The sequence below is a fragment of the Camelus dromedarius genome, chromosome 21 (assembly GCF_036321535.1).
Source record: "Camelus dromedarius isolate mCamDro1 chromosome 21, mCamDro1.pat, whole genome shotgun sequence".
Taxonomy (NCBI): Eukaryota; Metazoa; Chordata; class Mammalia; order Artiodactyla; family Camelidae; genus Camelus; species Camelus dromedarius.
The window spans coordinates 14,174,720-14,192,375 of NC_087456.1; the positions used below are offsets into that span (position 1 = coordinate 14,174,720).

Below are 17,656 nucleotides of genomic sequence, written 5' to 3' on the forward strand. Positions count from 1 at the left end.
AGATGATCAAATAACTGATCTGACAGGTTTGTCTTCAGGATAAATGCTTTACCCAGTGTCTTGCCCAGAGAGAACACTTACCAAATGTTTGTTTAATTGTGTTGAATATTTGGGTGGAGAGAGGCAAATGTGGTGGGAAATGCGCCATTTGAAGAGATGTGTTTAGCAGAGGCAAGTAGCCGGTTTCCAAAAAAAAAAAAAAAATAAGCCTATTTATTCTTTGCATTCTCATTATATCTTACAACTACAGGCTACTCGGGGTGGAAACGATAGCTGTGACATAAGAGAATCAGAAGAATATACTTCAGAAACTAAAGAGAGGCCTCCAAAACATGAGGTTCATCAAATTTGTGAAAAAGATGCTCAGCAGGACCTCAGCATAGAGATGGAGAGAATAACTGAGACAGATGCACTCAGACTTACAGGGGAATGGTCCAGGGAGCAGCCCCCAGAAGCCAGCCATGAGACCCCAGAGGAAGACGAAACCCAGGGCTGCTCAGAAAGCATGTCTGAATTGTCACTTTCTGGTCCTAATGCTTTGGCACCTATGGATTTTCTGGAGAATCAGGTAACCATTCAGAATCTCCAATTTCAGGTAAAAGAGGCATCTGATGAGAATTTGAGATTACTTCATGGCATAGAGGAACGTGACCAAAAAGTTGAAAGCTTACTAAATGAAATCAAAGCATTAGACTCAAAACTCAATTTACAAGAAGTACAACTAACTACCAAGATTGAAGCATGTATAGAATTGGAAAAAATAGTTGAGGAACTTAAGAAAGAAAAATCGGATTTAACTGAACAATTGGAATCCTTTTCTTGTGATAACCAGAAAGTAGAAATTTCAGGAGGCCTCGCTGCTAGCTTAGAAATGGGCACAGATAAATTGTCAGATGAAGTTATCGAAGATGATGTAGCCAAGGTGAGCGACAGCTTGAGAGAGAGATGTCCTGCTGGGGAAAGTGAGCTGAACTTTCTCACATCTGAGAAAGGTAGCACAGAGCATCCTGCCCTCTCTGCGGAGGCCGACTTAGAGGTAGTTCAAACAGAGAAGCTGTATTTAGAAAAAGATAATGAAAATAAGCAGAAAGTTATAACCTGTCTTGAGGAAGAACTCTCTGTGGTCACAAGTGAGAGAGACCAGCTTCATGGAGAACTGGATATTTTGTCAAAAGAAAATAAAGAACTGGATCAGATGTCCGAAAACATGAAGGCGAAAATCCAAGAGCTCGAATTTCATCAAGGTGAGTGTATACGTCTCCAAGAGCAGCTGCAGAGTTTGGAAAAGGACTCACAGGCACTGTCTTTGGTGAGAAGTGGGCTGGAAAACCAAATCGGACAACTGAAAAAAGAGAAAGAGTCTCTTGTAAGGGAATCCGAAAGCCTGCAGACCAAACTGAGTGAGTCTGAGCATGAGAAGTTGACCGTCGCCAAGGCCTTGGAGGCTGCACTGATGGAGAAAGGCGAGGTCGCAGTGAGACTGAGCTCAACACAAGAGGAAGTGCACCAGCTGAGAAAAGGCATTGAGAAACTGAGGGTCCGCATCGAGGCCGACGAAAAGAAACAGCTCCACATCTCAGAGAAACTGAAGGAAAGCGAGCGTAGGAATGACTCGCTTCAGGATAAAGTGGAGAACCTTGAGAGGGAATTGCAGATGTCGGAAGAAAACCAAGAGCTGGTGATTCTTGATGCTGAGAACTCCAAAGCAGAGGTGGAGACCCTCAAAACACAAATAGAATTGACAACCAAAAGCCTGAAAGCTTTAGAATTAGACCTTGTCACGATACAGTCTGAAAAAGAAAATCTGATGAAAGAACTACAAGAAAAACAAAGTCAGGTGTCCAAATCAGACACGTTACTCTCTTCATTGAAAAATCTATTAGAAGAAAAGGAGCAGGAAAAAATACAGATGAAAGAAGAATCCAGAACTGCAGTGGAGATGCTTCAAGCACAACTGAAAGAGCTAAGTGAGGAAGCAGCAGCCTTGTATGATGACCAAGAGACCTGGAAGGTCAGAGACCTGAGTCTGGGCTCCCCAGTGGAGGCAGCACATCAGCTGGGGAACAGCATTGGGAAGCTGAAAGTCCACCTAGATGCTGAGAAAAAGCAGCAGCTCCATATTTTAGAAAAACTGAAGGAAAGTCAGCATCATGCAGGTTTGCTTAAGGATCGAGTTGAGGACCTTGAAAAAGAACTAGAGGTGTCAGGACAAAACCAAGAGTGTGTGATTCTCGAGGCTGAGAAGTCCAAAGCAGAGGTAGAGACCCTGAAAGCAAAAATAGAGGAGATGGCCCAAAATCTGAGAGGTCTGGAATTAGATCTTGTCCATATGAGGTCAGAAAAAGAAGACCTAACAACAGAATTACAAAAAGAACAAGGACGAGTGTCTGAACTAGGAACGTTAAATTCTTCACTTGAAAATCTATTGCAAGAAAAAGAGCAAGAAAAAGTACAGATGAAGGACAAATCTAAAGCTGCAGTGGAGATGCTTCAAACGCAATTAAGAGAGCTAAATGAGAAAGTGGCAGCCTTGTGTGATGACCAAGAGACCTGGCAGGTCAGGGAACAGAACCTGCGTAGTCAAGTGGATTCCCTTGAACATGAGAAGACTCAGTTGCTCCAAGGCCTTGACGAGGCTAAAAGTAATTACATTGTTTTGCAGTCTTCTGTGAATGGCCTCATTCAAGAAGTAGAGGAAGGCAAACGGAAACTAGAGAAAAAGGATGAAGAAATCAGTATACTAAAAAATCAGACTCAAGACCAAGAGCAGCTCGTCTCTAAACTGTCTCAGATGGAAGGCGAACAGCAACTTTGGAAGAAGCAAAAAACTGAACTAGGAGACCTGACGGTGGAATTGGAGCAGAAGATCCAGGTGCTACAATCTCAAAATGACACTTTGCAGGATGCCTTAGAAGCCCTGCAGCATTCTTCCAAGGATCTGGAGAAAGAGCTTGAATTGATAAAAACAGAAAAAATGTCCTTTATTGAAAAGGTAAGTGGCTTTATCTCTTTATATGTGACTATGTTGTCATGAGGGAGGGGAAACCACTGTGTGAATTCTGTTTCCTTCTGGACAGTGTTTGCAGTATTGGACCAAACTTTGTAAAGGCTTTAAGTTTTGGGGTCTTGAACTGTGCGGACACTGAGTTGGCTTCAGCAATGGTGACTCTTTGCTTTGGCACAGACTTCCATGGGGCCCTACTATGTACTGGTCCAGTTTTCAGTGTGGCACCTAGACAGGGAAGGCGCTTTGGGTTTTGCATGGTTCCTTACACCAGAATAGTAGCGTCCACACCCACATGCAGTTGAGAACCACTGTTGCAGAGAGTACAGCAGATACTAGTAAGGATCAGTAGGGATGCTCTTTGCCCCTGCCCTGCCTTTTTTGCCATTAGGAGAAGGAACTGTTGAAGATATTGATGTAATTGTAACCAACAGAACCCTCACGGCTCCCAGGGTAAGCCCTGGGGATTTTTTTGCTTTCAGTCCCCTCTTTTGGGCAGTCTCCTGTTTCGTTAGCTGATGATTAAAGAGAAGGTCTGCCATCAGGGGGCTCAATTAAAGAAAAATTAAGTTTTTGCCCTATATTTCCTTACTGATCTAGGAAAGTGATTCCTTCAAATTAAATTTTTACTGGACTTCTTATTAAAAGAAGAGAGTATCCAGAAAATACAACCAATCATACCTCTATATGTTCCAAGAATTTCAAGTTTCTGCATAGTGTACAAGACATGGCAGTTAGGGTGGAGACAGTTGCACCAACTATACCAGGCTGTTTCAACCTGGTATGGGGCAAATGCAAACTATACCACTTTAACTGGTTTTAATGAATCAGAGGCATGTTTCTGGCAGATTAGCATGGCATTGGAGGACTAGCAGAGAACCAGGAGATGATAAAAATCTCAGATGCCACTTCATATAATATTCTCTGATGTTTAATTCAAATTAATACCTTTATGAAGGATGTTAAGACTTAGTAATTTCATTTTTCTTTGCCATCCTTCCCTGATTGCTGTCTTTTAATAAATCTTTGCAGAGAAGACAAGGTACGCTTACCAGTATGTTTCAACAATACTAGTTGAGGGGATTAGTAAAGGGAGGATTCACTGGGTTTTATGTCATTACTGGAGGCTAAAGTGGGTGACATAAATCGACGGTATCGGAGTGATTAACTTGATCAAACAGACAACCATCAGCAGATTCTCATGAAAGATGAAATTTCAGGTAAACACAATGGCTGCGAAGGAGACTGAGCTGCAGAGAGAAATGGACGCGATGGTACATAAGACGACAGTGTTGAAAGAAGAATTTAGTGGGGAGAAAAACAGGCTAACTGAAGAATTAAAATTAGTGTTGGAAGAAATAAAGAGCAGCAAAGTAAGTTTCTCTGACAGATTCATTGTACTCTGGTAATTCTTATGTACTCTCTCATTTGTTTTTTTAAGATCTTCCGTCATGTACCAAACTTTTTTTAGCTTTCGAAAGAGATAACCCAAGCTTATGTCATGATCATACTTGCAGTAATCTTCATCATCCAGCACTGTCATGAGCCCAGAAGGAGTCTGGAGAGGACCCCAAACACATGAAAATACCTGTCATGGAGCCTAGATATTTTTTTCATAGAAGGCAACCCTTGTAATTACATTAACTCATATCAGAAATGGATTTCATGCAACTTTCAATAGGCTGTTCTCCTAGTCTGCCACAGATTACAAGCCAGAATGTTGCACGGACAGATGTACAGATCTTGCAAAGAACTAACAAAGTAGCAGAAAGAAAGCCACAGTATAATGAAAAGTTGGAGCAGTCGTGGGGTGCTATTTTAGGGCAGTTGGTGGCCGAACTACAGCATTTGGGCTGCCACCCCCACCCAGCAGACATTGCTGATTCATGCCCTCACTTTCTCCTGATCTCTTAACACTGAGTCTTAGGTAGCAGCTACCACGAGTGCAGAACTGGCAGAGGCAATGAAACCTGTTTGCCAAATCTAGTTAAATGGTAAACATTCCTATGTCCGTATGGTCCTCACGCGACTTCATCCCTGAGTAGTTCTCAGAAAAGGATAGCAAAATATAGTTGTGATGATGACCCTGAATCATCACAAAAAGAGTGGAGACTGTCTTAGAACAGAAGGAATGGTCAGCAGCAGCAGATATTTCTACTTAGAGGCCGAACGAGATGAGGGCTGAACAGTGGAGGGCATCTGCAGTACGGAGGCTGACGATGCCTTGACCATGAATAGCAATTTCAGGAGGAGCTGGGATGAAAGCAAGCTTGAGTGGGTGACGAGTGAATAGGTGATGAGGAAGTGGACACAGCACATATAGAAACATGTACAGAAACAGCTATTTGGGATCAGGCATGGGGAAGTCAGATGCTTCCAGGGCTGGAGGTTTTCTAGGCCTGCACAGGGAAGGGAGTGGGGCAGAAGAGTGGAGGACATTTGGAAGGAAATTCTTGTAGTGATAGAAGATGGATTCTAAGCTGGCCAAGGAAGAAAGCAAGTCTGGAAGGGTTTGAGTGTGAACAGTGATGGTGGTGGTGGTGGTGCTGTTGATGAGGTCAAGGAATTACTGCAATGAAGTACTTAAATATGTGAGCCTGGGAGCCTAGGAGGGTTTGGTCCAGTGTGGTTTAGTGGAAATCGAGGTATCAGAGATTCTATGGTCCCTGTGAGTGTGATTTTGGGGGTGGCTGGGCTGGAGGAAAGGAAATTTCCACTGGAGATGAAGTCACCATTTAAAGTGAATACAGAGCAGAGAGCTAGATTAGTAGGAGTGTGGGATTAACAGATACACATTGGATATAAAACAGATACACAACAAGGGCCTACTGTGTAGCACAGTGAACTATATTCAGTTTCTTGTAATGAGCTGTAATGGAAAAGAATCTGGAGAAAAAAATATATAATGGAATTGCTTTGCTGTACACCTGAAACTAACATTGTAAATCGACTACACTGCAATAAAGAATAAGAATTTAAAAAAAGAAAGAAAAGTGCCAAACTGGTACATGTCTGAAATTTTTGCAGGTAAAATTAAAAATAAAATACACTTAATGACAAAAAAAAAAAGTGAATGCAGTCATCCTTCAGTGTCCTCGGGGGATTGGTTCCAGGACCCCCTGCAGATTCCAAAATCTGCAGATGCTCAAGTCCCTTATACAAGATGGTGTAGTGTTTGCACATAACCTATGCACATCCTCCTGTGTACTTCATCATCTCTAGATTACCTAAAATACCTAATTCTATGTAAATAGTTGTAAATGCAATGTAAATGCTGAGTAAAAAGTTGATGGTACACAGCAAATTCAAGTTTTGCTTTTTGGAACTTCCTGGAATTTTGTATGTATAATATTTTTGTTCTATAGTTGGTTGTATCTGTGGATGTGGAATTTGTGGATACAGAGGGTTGACTGTATGTTGCTAAGAATTTTAGCACTAATTCTACATAGGTTTTTTTTGTCTTGCCTGGAACCTATTTCTTTTCCCCCTCAGTCCTCAGTATTTCCTAAAGATATATCTCCAGGTAATTAATTATCTTCCCATGATTTTATTACTTTTTTCATTAGGGTCAACTGAAGGAGCTCATGCTAGAAAACAGTGAATTGAAGAAGAGCCTGGATAGTGTTCACAAAGAGCAGATGGAAAAGCAAGAGAAAATGAGAGAAGAAATAGCTGAATATCAGCTACAGCTTCAAGAAGGTGAAAAGAAACACCAGGATTTGCTTCTGGATACAAACAAACAGGTAAAAATGTGTGGTTTGGTTACTGGAGGAGCTGGAGACTGTTTCTGGAGAGTGTCTGTTGACCATGGTGATGGGGCATTTTTTGCAAGAAGCACCATGTTCTGCATTATTATTATGCTGTGTGATCTTGTGAATGGTGGTCTCATCCTATTGGCTTCACTATCTTTCCCCCAGTTCCCCCTTGCATATATCTTATTTTATGACTTGATTTTTTAAAAAATGCATTTCCATCTTGGAGTAGAATAGTAAGAGAGTCGCAAAGACCATTTGAAATGGTCCTTGGAACAGCAGTTTTCTTTTTTGTTTTCTGTACGATGTTTCTAACTGAGCCTCCTGGCTGAAATAACATTTTTCTGCCCTAGTATGAAATGGAAATTCAGACGTATCGAGAGAAACTAACGTCTACGGAAGAATGTCTCAGCTCACAGAAGGTAGAGATAGACCTCTTAAAGTCCAGTAAAGAAGAACTCAATAATTCTTTGAAAGCAGCTACTGAGAGGTTAGAAAAATTGAAGAAAACTAAGGTGTGTTCACTTATCATATTTCGTAACTTAGAATAGTTCATACATATAGTAGTCGTTTTAATGGTATGAAATTAAGTGCTCTCATTTTTATTTTCATGAAAAAAATTTTTTAGTCATAAATAATATTCATCAGTTCTCTGCTGAGCTGTTTTTAAAGATTAGAGGACATAGCTTGAATAAACTTTATCCACTGCTCAGCGAATCCTCTCAAAGCAGAGGATGTCACAGACTTCTTGAGATGGATATGAAGATCAAGCCAGTAACAGACCAGGGCAGGCCCCTCCAGACCTAGATAATAATTTGGTGGGTAATTCTAAGTCTTGAGTGATTGGTCTCAATTCACTGCTGTCCCCAGACCCACTTCCCTGTGGCTTATGGGGAGATCAAGCTGGGCCAAGCACTTGGTCAGGCACATATATACGTTCCTTCTCCTCTTCTCCGTGCAAGGATTGTTAGACTGTAGATGGTGCTACAGTAATTCTACTTGGAGAGGGAGGCTATTTTGATTCCCACAAATATTTTTCATAAAACAAATACCATCCAGAATGTAAAATAATGAACTTGGAAAATAAATATCTTCTTGTAAAGGTCAGAAAACTAGGTATAAATTTCTTACGTTTATAGCTCTTAACATATTATCAAGGTGAAGGAGATGTGACAATAAAATACAAACTAAAATAAACTAAAATATTGAACTAAAAAATATACAAAGTTCAAAATAACATTAATGATCAATAATGTTCTGCTACAAACTGAGAGGTGTTAAGTTTAATGATAGAAAGAAGTAGCTTCAGGTCTAGTTTTTTAATTTACTCATTTTCTCCTTTTTTTTAATCTTTGACAATTCTACTCTGGGAAATGTATATATGTATATACTGTGTACAAAATGGTACATTGTTAGTTGAGTCTATTCAAATCTCATATAGTTTTAATGAGGAACCACTTGATAAGCATTGTTGAAACTGAATTAAATTTGTCTCTAATCCAATTATGGTTGGAATCAGAAATAGAAAATTCTCAAAGTACAGATTTACCACAACATCGCTAATAAATTTATTTCGAGATGAAATGTGCAAAGAATGAAAGCTTCTGGTAACATGAATATGATGCTCAGGTTCTTACTCTTTTTTTAATAGTTTCATCTGCCTTTACATGTTCATGATCTCTTATCAGAAACTCTTAGAGCTAGATTGTTTTAGAATCCTGCACTTCTTAGATATTACATACTGCAATGCCTATACCACATATTACATGATGTCCTGTCAGGGGTCTAGGGTAAGACTTCATGATCAAATTCATATTTCTGCAGCAAAACATACGAATATTTTCATGAGGTGGGATAACTAAAGACTATAAGTTCCTTCGTATCTGTTCAGGTCAAGTGTTGCCTCTAAATCATTTTCAGAGCTTTTTTTGATTTTGCAGTTGTGCTTAAGGAACTGTGAACATGTACTCCTGAGAAGTGCAGGATGACATAATTCTCCCACCATTCTATTCACAGGTTGCTTGAGCTACTGAAATTTAAATTTGTATTGTAAACCATAATATTATTTGGTCTTAAATTTGTATTGTCAGCTGTAGTATCCTTGGTCTTCACTTGGCGTGATTAAACAGACACCAGCTTAGGTACTGAAACTAGGCAAGAGCACAGGTTACAAATGGGAGCACAATCCTCTCATCTAGAATGTTGGACCCACCAAGAGTGTGTCCATGGATCCGCAGCCCCACTTCCCAGGTGTGATTCCCATTGGATAAACACAGACATAGTGCACTATTTACTAGGACATTATCTTGGGAACCATGAGTTATGCTTGCTAATACTAAGAAAGGGAGTGATAAAACCACAGTGTCTACCTGGAGGACTTACGAAACTGAGCAGAGAAGATGAATTGTTTTATGCAACTTTAGATGTTTGGTTTTGAACATTATAGTTCTTAAATTTGTAATACACCATTCCTAATTATGTCTCATTATACTTTTTCCATATATTCATAAAAAGCAATTAAAGGTTTTAATTGGAATTACTTTTGTTTTGTAGATGGAAAATCTAAAATACGCAGATAAGTTGAAAAAGGAAAATGATCGTGCCCAGGGGAAAATAAAGCTGTTGATCAAATCTTGTAAACAACTGGAAGAGGAAAAGGAGATGCTGCAGAAAGAGCTATCTCATCTTGAAGCTGCACAAGAGAAACAGGAAGCAGGTGGGTGTTAACTGGGCACATTAGTGAGCCAAAACTGTTTTCCACTAGTAAAATCATACATGTATGGTGTGTCCACATAGGAAGTGTTTTTAGTGCTCTGTTCTGTTACTGCATGCTGATTTTCAGCAGTTAGCCATTTTCCAATTTCTGAATTTTGTGCTCAGCTTGAGGTCATTAATAGGATTCAGAACGAAGCCTACATTCTAAAAGTAGGATTATCACATCTTCTGTTCTATAAAACGTACAAAAAATTGGCAGCACCTTTCTGCTAATGAGCCTTTCCAAGAAGAGTTTTTCATGTGGATGTTCATTATGCAGTTCCTATGTCAAAGGCAGACTGGCCTCTGAGCTGGCATTGGTAATTTACAAACAGCTGATTCTGACTATCCTTGGCCCATCCTTGTGGGTCAACTGAATGGAAGGGTTGGGGGCTATATCTTGGATGCGGAGGTAAAATAAAAAAGAAATGACAACTGTCCTTGCCACTTTTCTCCACACATGCCCCCAGAGTGGAGTGCTCTTACTGGGTGGATAGCTGATGGTGAGCACAGGATGAGTGGCTCTTCTGGACCACAGCATAGCAGAGGGTCAGCGGTCTTCCCTGCTGACAAGAGTTCCCAGAGTGGATTGGGGTTCCAGGAAGTGTCTCCATGGAATCAGTGCCAACTGGGGCAGCTGAGACTTTAACCGAGTGACTGAGACTGTTTCCCTATAGTATCCCTCAAGCTCTTGTCCATCAGCCCCTCCATTGCCTCCATGGGTTTTCAGAACTTCTTTGACCTTGCCTTGTCACTGGCCCCTTCCTGTCTCCCAAAGCCATTACAACAGAGACTTTATATCTCTGCTGACTTTTTATTGCTTATTCACTTATGATAGAAAGAATGGACAGGGGAAAATCGGGGATGTAATACATTAATTTGTTTGCTGTCATGTGATAACTACAAGAAGGTTTGATGGATTGGCTGAAATATTAGTTTGAGATTTTGGTGGGTGATACTTAAGCTATCCCAGTAAGTATGGAACTTGCTAGAATGTGTATCTTGATATGATCCCTCCCAAACAAGAGTTGTTTGAACTATAAGACCATATACAGATATATCTTCCCCGACTCCTCCTTCCAAAAAAAAAAAAATCAAGAAACAAAGTGTAAGGTTATGTTTGATGATGCCCAATGTTAACCAGAGAAGCATCGAGGTACAAGGCATGTGTCACTTTGTTTTTGACAGGTACTGTTGCGGATGCTAATGTCGATGAATTAATGACCGAGATAAAAGAACTGAAAGAAACTCTTGAAGAAAAAACCAAGGAGGCAGATGAATACTTGGATAAATACTGTTCTCTGCTTATAAGCCATGAAAAGTTAGAGAAAGCCAAAGAGATATTAGAAACACAAGTTGCTCGTCTGAGTTCACAACAATCTAAAGTTAACCTTCGAAGTTCTCCTTTGCTAAATTCAGTTGTTCCAGGACCATCTCCAGTCCCTTCTGCCACTGAAAAGAAGTTATCAGCTGGCCAAAATAAGGCTTCAGGCAAAAGGCAAAGATCCAGTGGGATTCGGGAGGGTGGGGGAGAAACCACGCCTTCTACACCAGAGATGTTTTCTAAAAAAAGCAGGAAAGTGGTCAAAAGTGGTATTCACCCTGCAGAGGATCCAGAAGACACTGAGTTTGAGCCAGAGGGACTTCCAGAAGTTGTAAAGAAAGGTATGCATAATTTAAAAACAAAAGTATTTGTGTTCTTTTGAAAGTTCTCATAAAAAATCACATAGGAAAAGACAGAAGCATTTATTTTTAGGTTATTGTGCAACCGTAATCATTGACCTTCAGAAGCAACAATAGTCCACTGTTAAACTGGTAAGGTGTATCCTTTCCTTTCCGTCATGAGAGAATGACTAGGATCTAAATCCTCATGTCAACACTACAAAAAGTATTGGAAGATCTGAACAATGGCTGTCAAAAACCTGTTCAGAATTTGATATTTCTGTGCTGAAAAAATCTCCAAATCAACGCTGTTGTTCAGACTTTACCTAGTGAATATCATTCCTGCTGTAGATAGAATTAGACACAGCGGTGTTGATGCTCAGCTTTTTGCCCTTAGGGTTTGCTGATATCCCAACAGGAAAGTCTAGCCCGTATGTCCTGCGGAGAACAACCATGGCCACAAGGACCAGCCCCCGCCTTGCTGCGCAGAAGTTAACACCATCCCCGCTAAGTCTGGACAAAGAAAATCTCGCTGAGACCTCCAAACCAACAGCTGGTGGCAGCAGATCACAAAAGGTAAACCACCGTGAGCATGTAGCTACCATTTCAAATCCGGGAAATTACAGTGTTATCTAGGTAAGGGTTTGGCACTGCACCCTCTGACTCAGGAGCTCTTTAAAGTCTGACCTTCTCTGTGTGGTATAAATAAGTCAGTAGTGAGGAGGGTAGCGAGCACATGCGAGGATAAACATCACATTATCCTGCCGCACAACCTCGCCCTTGACCCAGCAGGCCGCTTATAAATAGTTTGATGGGAAATGGCATTGTTAGATCAGAACTCAAAGGATTTGTAAGAAAGTTCCAAGCATTACCATTGAAGGAATTGGCACAGGCATCGGTCATTGCTTGCTTCACACTTTTTCTCTCCTCCGTCTCCCCTCCAGCTGCCAGTTCTCTGTTTCACCACTCCTTTACTTTCTATCAAAAAGTGCATATTTCAGTGGATGTCTAAAGACAGGAGCTGTTTGTGGACTTCTCTACTTTGATTGTTGAGGGGAGGGAGGGCTGGGACCTTGTGACCTCTCTGTACCTTGTAAACAGCCCAGTCAAGTTAAGCACAGAGAATATTTGCTTCACAGGTCTTTGTTCCAATACTGTAATCCATACCAGTAGCTACCAATTATATATGCAAAGTATAAGCATTTTATTGAACTTACATTTTATTTTCTCATTTTATTGAACTCCCATAGTAAATAGTAGTATAAAAGGATGAAGAAAGTAAGATTCATAAAGATTGAACCTGACCAGAGTTCACACTTAATCTCTCTCAGCATCCTGGTCTTGCTCTTTTCCCAGTGTTTCTCAAAGTAGGGATCACAGGAATCTCGTTGGAAGTTTCTGGAATAGCTAACAGATTTATTTATTTTTTTAATATGACATTGTGATTTTACTTTGATTGCTTACTTGTCAGAGTTTGATTAAGGAGTCAGTCTGATTACTGTGAACCAGCAAACAAAGCTTTAAAAGCGTAGAGACCCCATGGTGTAATGGAATCATTCTTGAGTGGGCAGGCATGCTCCTCATTAGAATTTTAGATCCCTAAGTACAAAGACATTGGTGATTAGTTGCATCAAAGCAAGAACATATTTGCAACTGTTTGGTATGTGGATATATAAGAGCTTTAAGGATTAAGGAGTTTGTATCTGCTATTAAGTTTGTTCATTACTTGCATTATAATATAAATTTTATTAATTCAGGAATGAGGAAGAAGGGTCTGAGATTTTCCTTCACTCATTAAAATGGGCCCATCTGTGACTTGTATTAGGAATATTCTCCTATTTTGTGCAGATTTCTTCCCCCCTCCCCCCAGTAAATCCTTCCACCTCCACCCTACTTTCTTTTTCTTTCTTTCTCTCTCACTCACATTTGGATTTAACTTTTGGATGCTGGTAACAATAGAACACTGAAGAGTATACTGGAGTAGATCCTGACTTTCAGAGATCAGAAGAACAGCTTCTTTTCCATAAAGCAACTTAGTGCCCCTAGAGAGTGAAGCTTCCAAGCCTGACCCAAGCTACTAACCACCTATAAGCTAATTCCTGATCTGTGATACAGGAGGAGTCAGGTTTAGGTTCTGGTCTAGGCTGTGCTGTTTCCTTAGATGGGTGACTGGGAGCCACTCCTTACTCCTCAGGAAGTACAAACATCCTCTCCTGCTTGTCTCACACTTATGGGGAGCAAATGAAGCATTTGGTTCTTTTAAAATGTGAATTTATGACACATACATAGTACCCTGTACTTCTGCTATTTTACAGCAGCTCAACTTTACTGTAATTATTTGCTTAAGTATCTGTCTTCTGAATTCCGGTATGATTTCTGTGATGTTCCTAATTATGTTTACAGTTTACCTGTGTCTTCATGTCTAACACAGATATGTATTAAATGAATGGAGTTGTTAATTCCTGAAGTGATTGCAATCATAGATGTTTAAAGGTATGTTAGGAAGTCATCTCGTGAAATCACCATGTGGGTCATTTTTTCCTTCTTTTATAAGGAATTGATGTAATGCAGTTTGCATGTGGAGTTCAGAATTATCTAAGAAAAAGAGCTTTGCACGCTAGGGGGCCTGCTCTCCACACTGCTGTTGAGTCTGTCGAAGACAGAGTAGTAACCATGGTTTCCTGCAGACCTGCGTCTGTGCATTAGCTACTGGCTGCAGTAGGCACCGGCGGTTATGAATTACTAAGCAATTTTGTGCACTTGTGCACATGAAGGGGAGTGGTTCCTCTTGAAAGGAGGTTATAGGAGACTTCATGATTAGATGCAAACCTTCAAAACCCAGCCTATTGATTCTTAATTTAATTCAACATTTTCTGAGTCACCATATAAAATGCTTGCCTTGTCTGTTGAACACATTTCATCATTCGTTTTGAAAAAGAAAGAGCAAAGTATCTTTTCCTAAGGCAGTTGTTTATAAATTTGCAATTATAAGCCCTTGCCTGAAGTAACTGGCTGAATTTTGAGATGCCCTAGGTCATTTAGCAGAACCTTTAGTGACATCTGACAAGTTCAAAGGGGAAAATGGGTAACATGCAGATTAGGTGAGGGTCATTCTCTGTTACATCTCTGGGATGAATAAGCTCAGAGCTAGCACTTTGCTGGGGACAAGGGAGTTCTGATTGTGTGTAGATTTGATCTGAACCTGGGGTTAGTGGTCAGCTCCAGAGGACCGTCCACTAATTGTAGAGGATGGCGGTGAGGTTGTCACCACAGTGTCGGTCAGCAGTTTAGTTAAGTCTTAGCCATTTTTCCTACTAATGAGATTCAGTTTCAATGAGCCATTCACATTCTCACCCTCTCCCCAAACTGTGCTGCAGACACAGTTTGTAAGACAGTGAGGGCATGGGTGCATTTATTGGCTTAAATACCTGGTAAATTTGACCTCAGCTAGTTACAGATAAGTCTGAGGCTAACTGACCAACATGAGAATCAAATCCAAAGTTTGAACTTATCACAGACCACGGTTTCCTCAATTCAGAATCAAAGAATTTGCATCTAGAAGGGGAAGCAAAAGGGTGGACTTTGGCTATTTAATTGGGTTTAAGAAAGTTTTACTAGCTCAGGTTCTCTTTTCCCCATGTGATCTCCCCTCCATCCCCTACCCTTCTCTCTTTTCATGATGAACCTAAAGGTTTGACTCTCCCACACCTGATGGGTTTAAGGGAAATGCCTGTCTTTTGTATCACTTTCCACTTAAAAAAAAAAAAAAGAAAAGAAAAAGAAAGAGAAGAGTGCCAGTAAAACTCTGTTTTTGTCCTTCAACTTTCCATGGACAGTGATTTTCCACTAAGTCTCTATCCTTCAAGGCTGCTCCTTTTAAGTGCCCTGCACGTAATCTGAGGTAGAGGCAAGCTTTCCAGGGATCTGGTCTGTTGGCCAGATTTCCTATGTTTTCTGTAATGAAAACTATGTAGCTGCCTTTTAAAACCACATACTTCCTATGGAAAGAATATAAACGGGGAAATAATTTCCATTCTTTTTCTTCTCACTGCTTCAGAAGGTCACTGGCATCAGTTGAGCAGGAAGTGACCTGTCACAGAGGCGCTTCTCAGAGTTGGTACCGAATACGTTATCAACCTCGTTAAGAGCCCTTCCTCTTCTTTTAAAGATAGTCCTGCTCGCACCGTCTGCTCTTGCCTTTGACTTTGGTTCACTGAAGTTTTTCTGTACTTCATCTGTCTTCCTCCTCTTTCTCTTTTCTGACCCCATATCTTTTTTCACTACCATGTAAACCTCAAAAAAAAACTTGACTCTACCGGCTACCCCGCCCTCTCATCTACTTAAAGTGTCACATTTTGAGATTCCCTCATTCTCTTAAAAGGCAGGACATCGGAAAGGGAATTTACCTTTTTATGGATTTTATTATCAGCTAGCAATGTAAGGAGCATGGTGAAAATGCTGTTATGTGAGGAGCAGGTGCTAGGTCTTCTACGTGTTTTAAGTCAAGTTTCCACCGTCTGAAGGTGGTATTACTCATTCAGAGTATGTTCATGACAGCAGGGCACAATTAAGATAAATGGAGGCTGGTTTGGGTTCTTACTTGGGCATTTATTGAACGTTTGCCGGGTAGTCAAGAATCTTCTGGGCACTACGGATGCAAAGGTAAAGAGGACACAGCCTTTCCCTCAAAGAGCCTCCCTTCTGGTCTGAGAATGCCACACTGGCCTCGGGAGCGAGTCTCTGGCCATCAGAAGTGTTGACGAGAGCTTGCAAGGTGGCTTGGCAGAGGTTGTATCAACTGCTTCCTCTAGCTTCTCCATCAGATAGGGCCCTGTCCTCGGGGAAGAAAAAAACAGTAAAACTGTGTACAACTCCTAGAAGAAGAATTTAACTTACAATCTGGTGACCTAAGCACTTTCTTTTCCTTGTAGAAATGTGAGCGTGATTTAAGCCTCTAACAACGATGTTGTATTGCAGGTTAAGGTTACTCACCAGAGCCCAGCGGATTCAGGCGCTGGCCTCCGGGAACCCACCACGAAGATTCTCTCGGTCAGTAACCCTCCGGAGAGAAGCCTGGCTGACAGTCCCAAGGAGGGCCTGAGGGCCAAGCGAGGTCGGCCCGCCCCCAGCCCTGAAGCGGGACCCGGGTCCGAGAGCAGCGAGAACTGCAGGGTTCAGTAGGAGAGCGCCGGTGTGTCGGCACCCAGGAGGCGGCCGCGGCTGCACGGAAGGCAGTGTGTCTGCGGCGCGGCTCCTCTGCCGTCAGGGAGCACGTCATCAGAGGGAAGAAACAATCCCTTATAGAGCTAAATACACTGGCCTCTTTAGGTCTCCTCTGTGTAATTAATACTAGAAAAGTTTGGAAGCACTGATTACCTCTTCACTGATACTCCTCTTCTGAAATGTAAAATAGAATCTTGTACAAAGCTTTTTGGTAATGTTACCCATAAAAGGCAAGCGCTGTGTCACAACTTCTGTTTGTATGTGCATGTTACGCTAAAAAAATGCAAAACACGTCTTTTACTTCCAACAAACAGCCCCTAGGAAATCCAAACTTTGGCTTTATGGTATTCCTTTTGTATAGTGTTAGGCATGAAATAATTTTAGATCGAGATTTCTTTGAGTTGAGTAAAACGAAGGAAAGCTATATTATACGTTCTCAAGGAAAACATACACATACAGATATATAATATGGGTGCACTCTTTCTTCTCTTCCAGTGTGTTTTCTAAATCTCAGCTTCTATAACCTGTACATACTTGTGTGTGGGGTGGTGGGAGTCGTGAGTTGATTTCTGGTTAACCTGGCTGCGGGCTCTTGAAAGGTGCAGCATATCCAGTTTTCTGTCGTGCTGTTTCTTTAACACCCATTCTCATAAATGGTGATGTTCTATTAAAGTATGGCATTTTTTCCTAATAAAAAAATATACCTTTGTTTTCTGTAAAAATGATTCTTAAATATAAATACATTATGAACATTGGTAACACTTCTTGCTAACTTCAACAGCTTCTTGTAAAAGTAAAAATGTTTTAACAAATGATATTCATATATTTAGTGAACATATTCAGTTATATTAAAAGACATGATTTGGAACATGGGTCATGAAGATTGTATAAGAATATAGTATGTCCAGCCAGGGCCTGGCACATCGTATGTACCCATTAGATCTCATCAGCAAGGATACAAGTATGTGGTATTTTCCAGCTCGTTTATTGATGACAGGGTTTTGAAAATATGCAGGCATTATGAGCCGTATCAATTCCAAAAACTTTGGAACAAGTCCTTGTGTCCTTGAATCAGGGTAAAGAAGTTTTCCAGGACATGAGCTAGTAAAGGATAATTTGCTCTTGGTTTTCAGTTCAGACTGATGTATGAACCTTGACAAATACTATCATTTATATTTTAAGATTGTCCTCTGCAAGGTGGCCTCTATTGTTGGGTAATGCTTCGGTAACAGTAAGCTACTTAGTATTCATCTTCTGAAAG

At 40.7% G+C, this 17,656-nt stretch overlaps 1 protein-coding gene across 3 annotated transcripts in view; it reads left to right on the forward strand.

Moving 5' to 3' along the window:
• CENPF (centromere protein F) overlaps positions 1 to 17,117 on the forward strand; it is a 50,512-nt gene extending 33,395 nt beyond the window's left edge. Inside the window, exons 13-20 of one of the 3 annotated variants that reach the window (XM_031438581.2) lie at positions 251 to 2,992; positions 4,225 to 4,377; positions 6,571 to 6,747; positions 7,110 to 7,271; positions 9,310 to 9,472; positions 10,699 to 11,175; positions 11,570 to 11,748; positions 16,150 to 17,117. In XM_031438581.2, coding sequence (XP_031294441.2) covers positions 251 to 2,992; positions 4,225 to 4,377; positions 6,571 to 6,747; positions 7,110 to 7,271; positions 9,310 to 9,472; positions 10,699 to 11,175; positions 11,570 to 11,748; positions 16,150 to 16,353 — 4,257 coding nt within the window. In that variant the 3' untranslated portion in view covers positions 16,354 to 17,117. The remainder of the gene's footprint in view (positions 1 to 250; positions 2,993 to 4,224; positions 4,378 to 6,570; positions 6,748 to 7,109; positions 7,272 to 9,309; positions 9,473 to 10,698; positions 11,176 to 11,569; positions 11,749 to 16,149) is intronic. The other 2 variants (XM_010992104.3, XM_064477187.1) reach the window with 2 other exon arrangements.
• Positions 17,118 to 17,656: the final 539 nt, after the last annotated feature.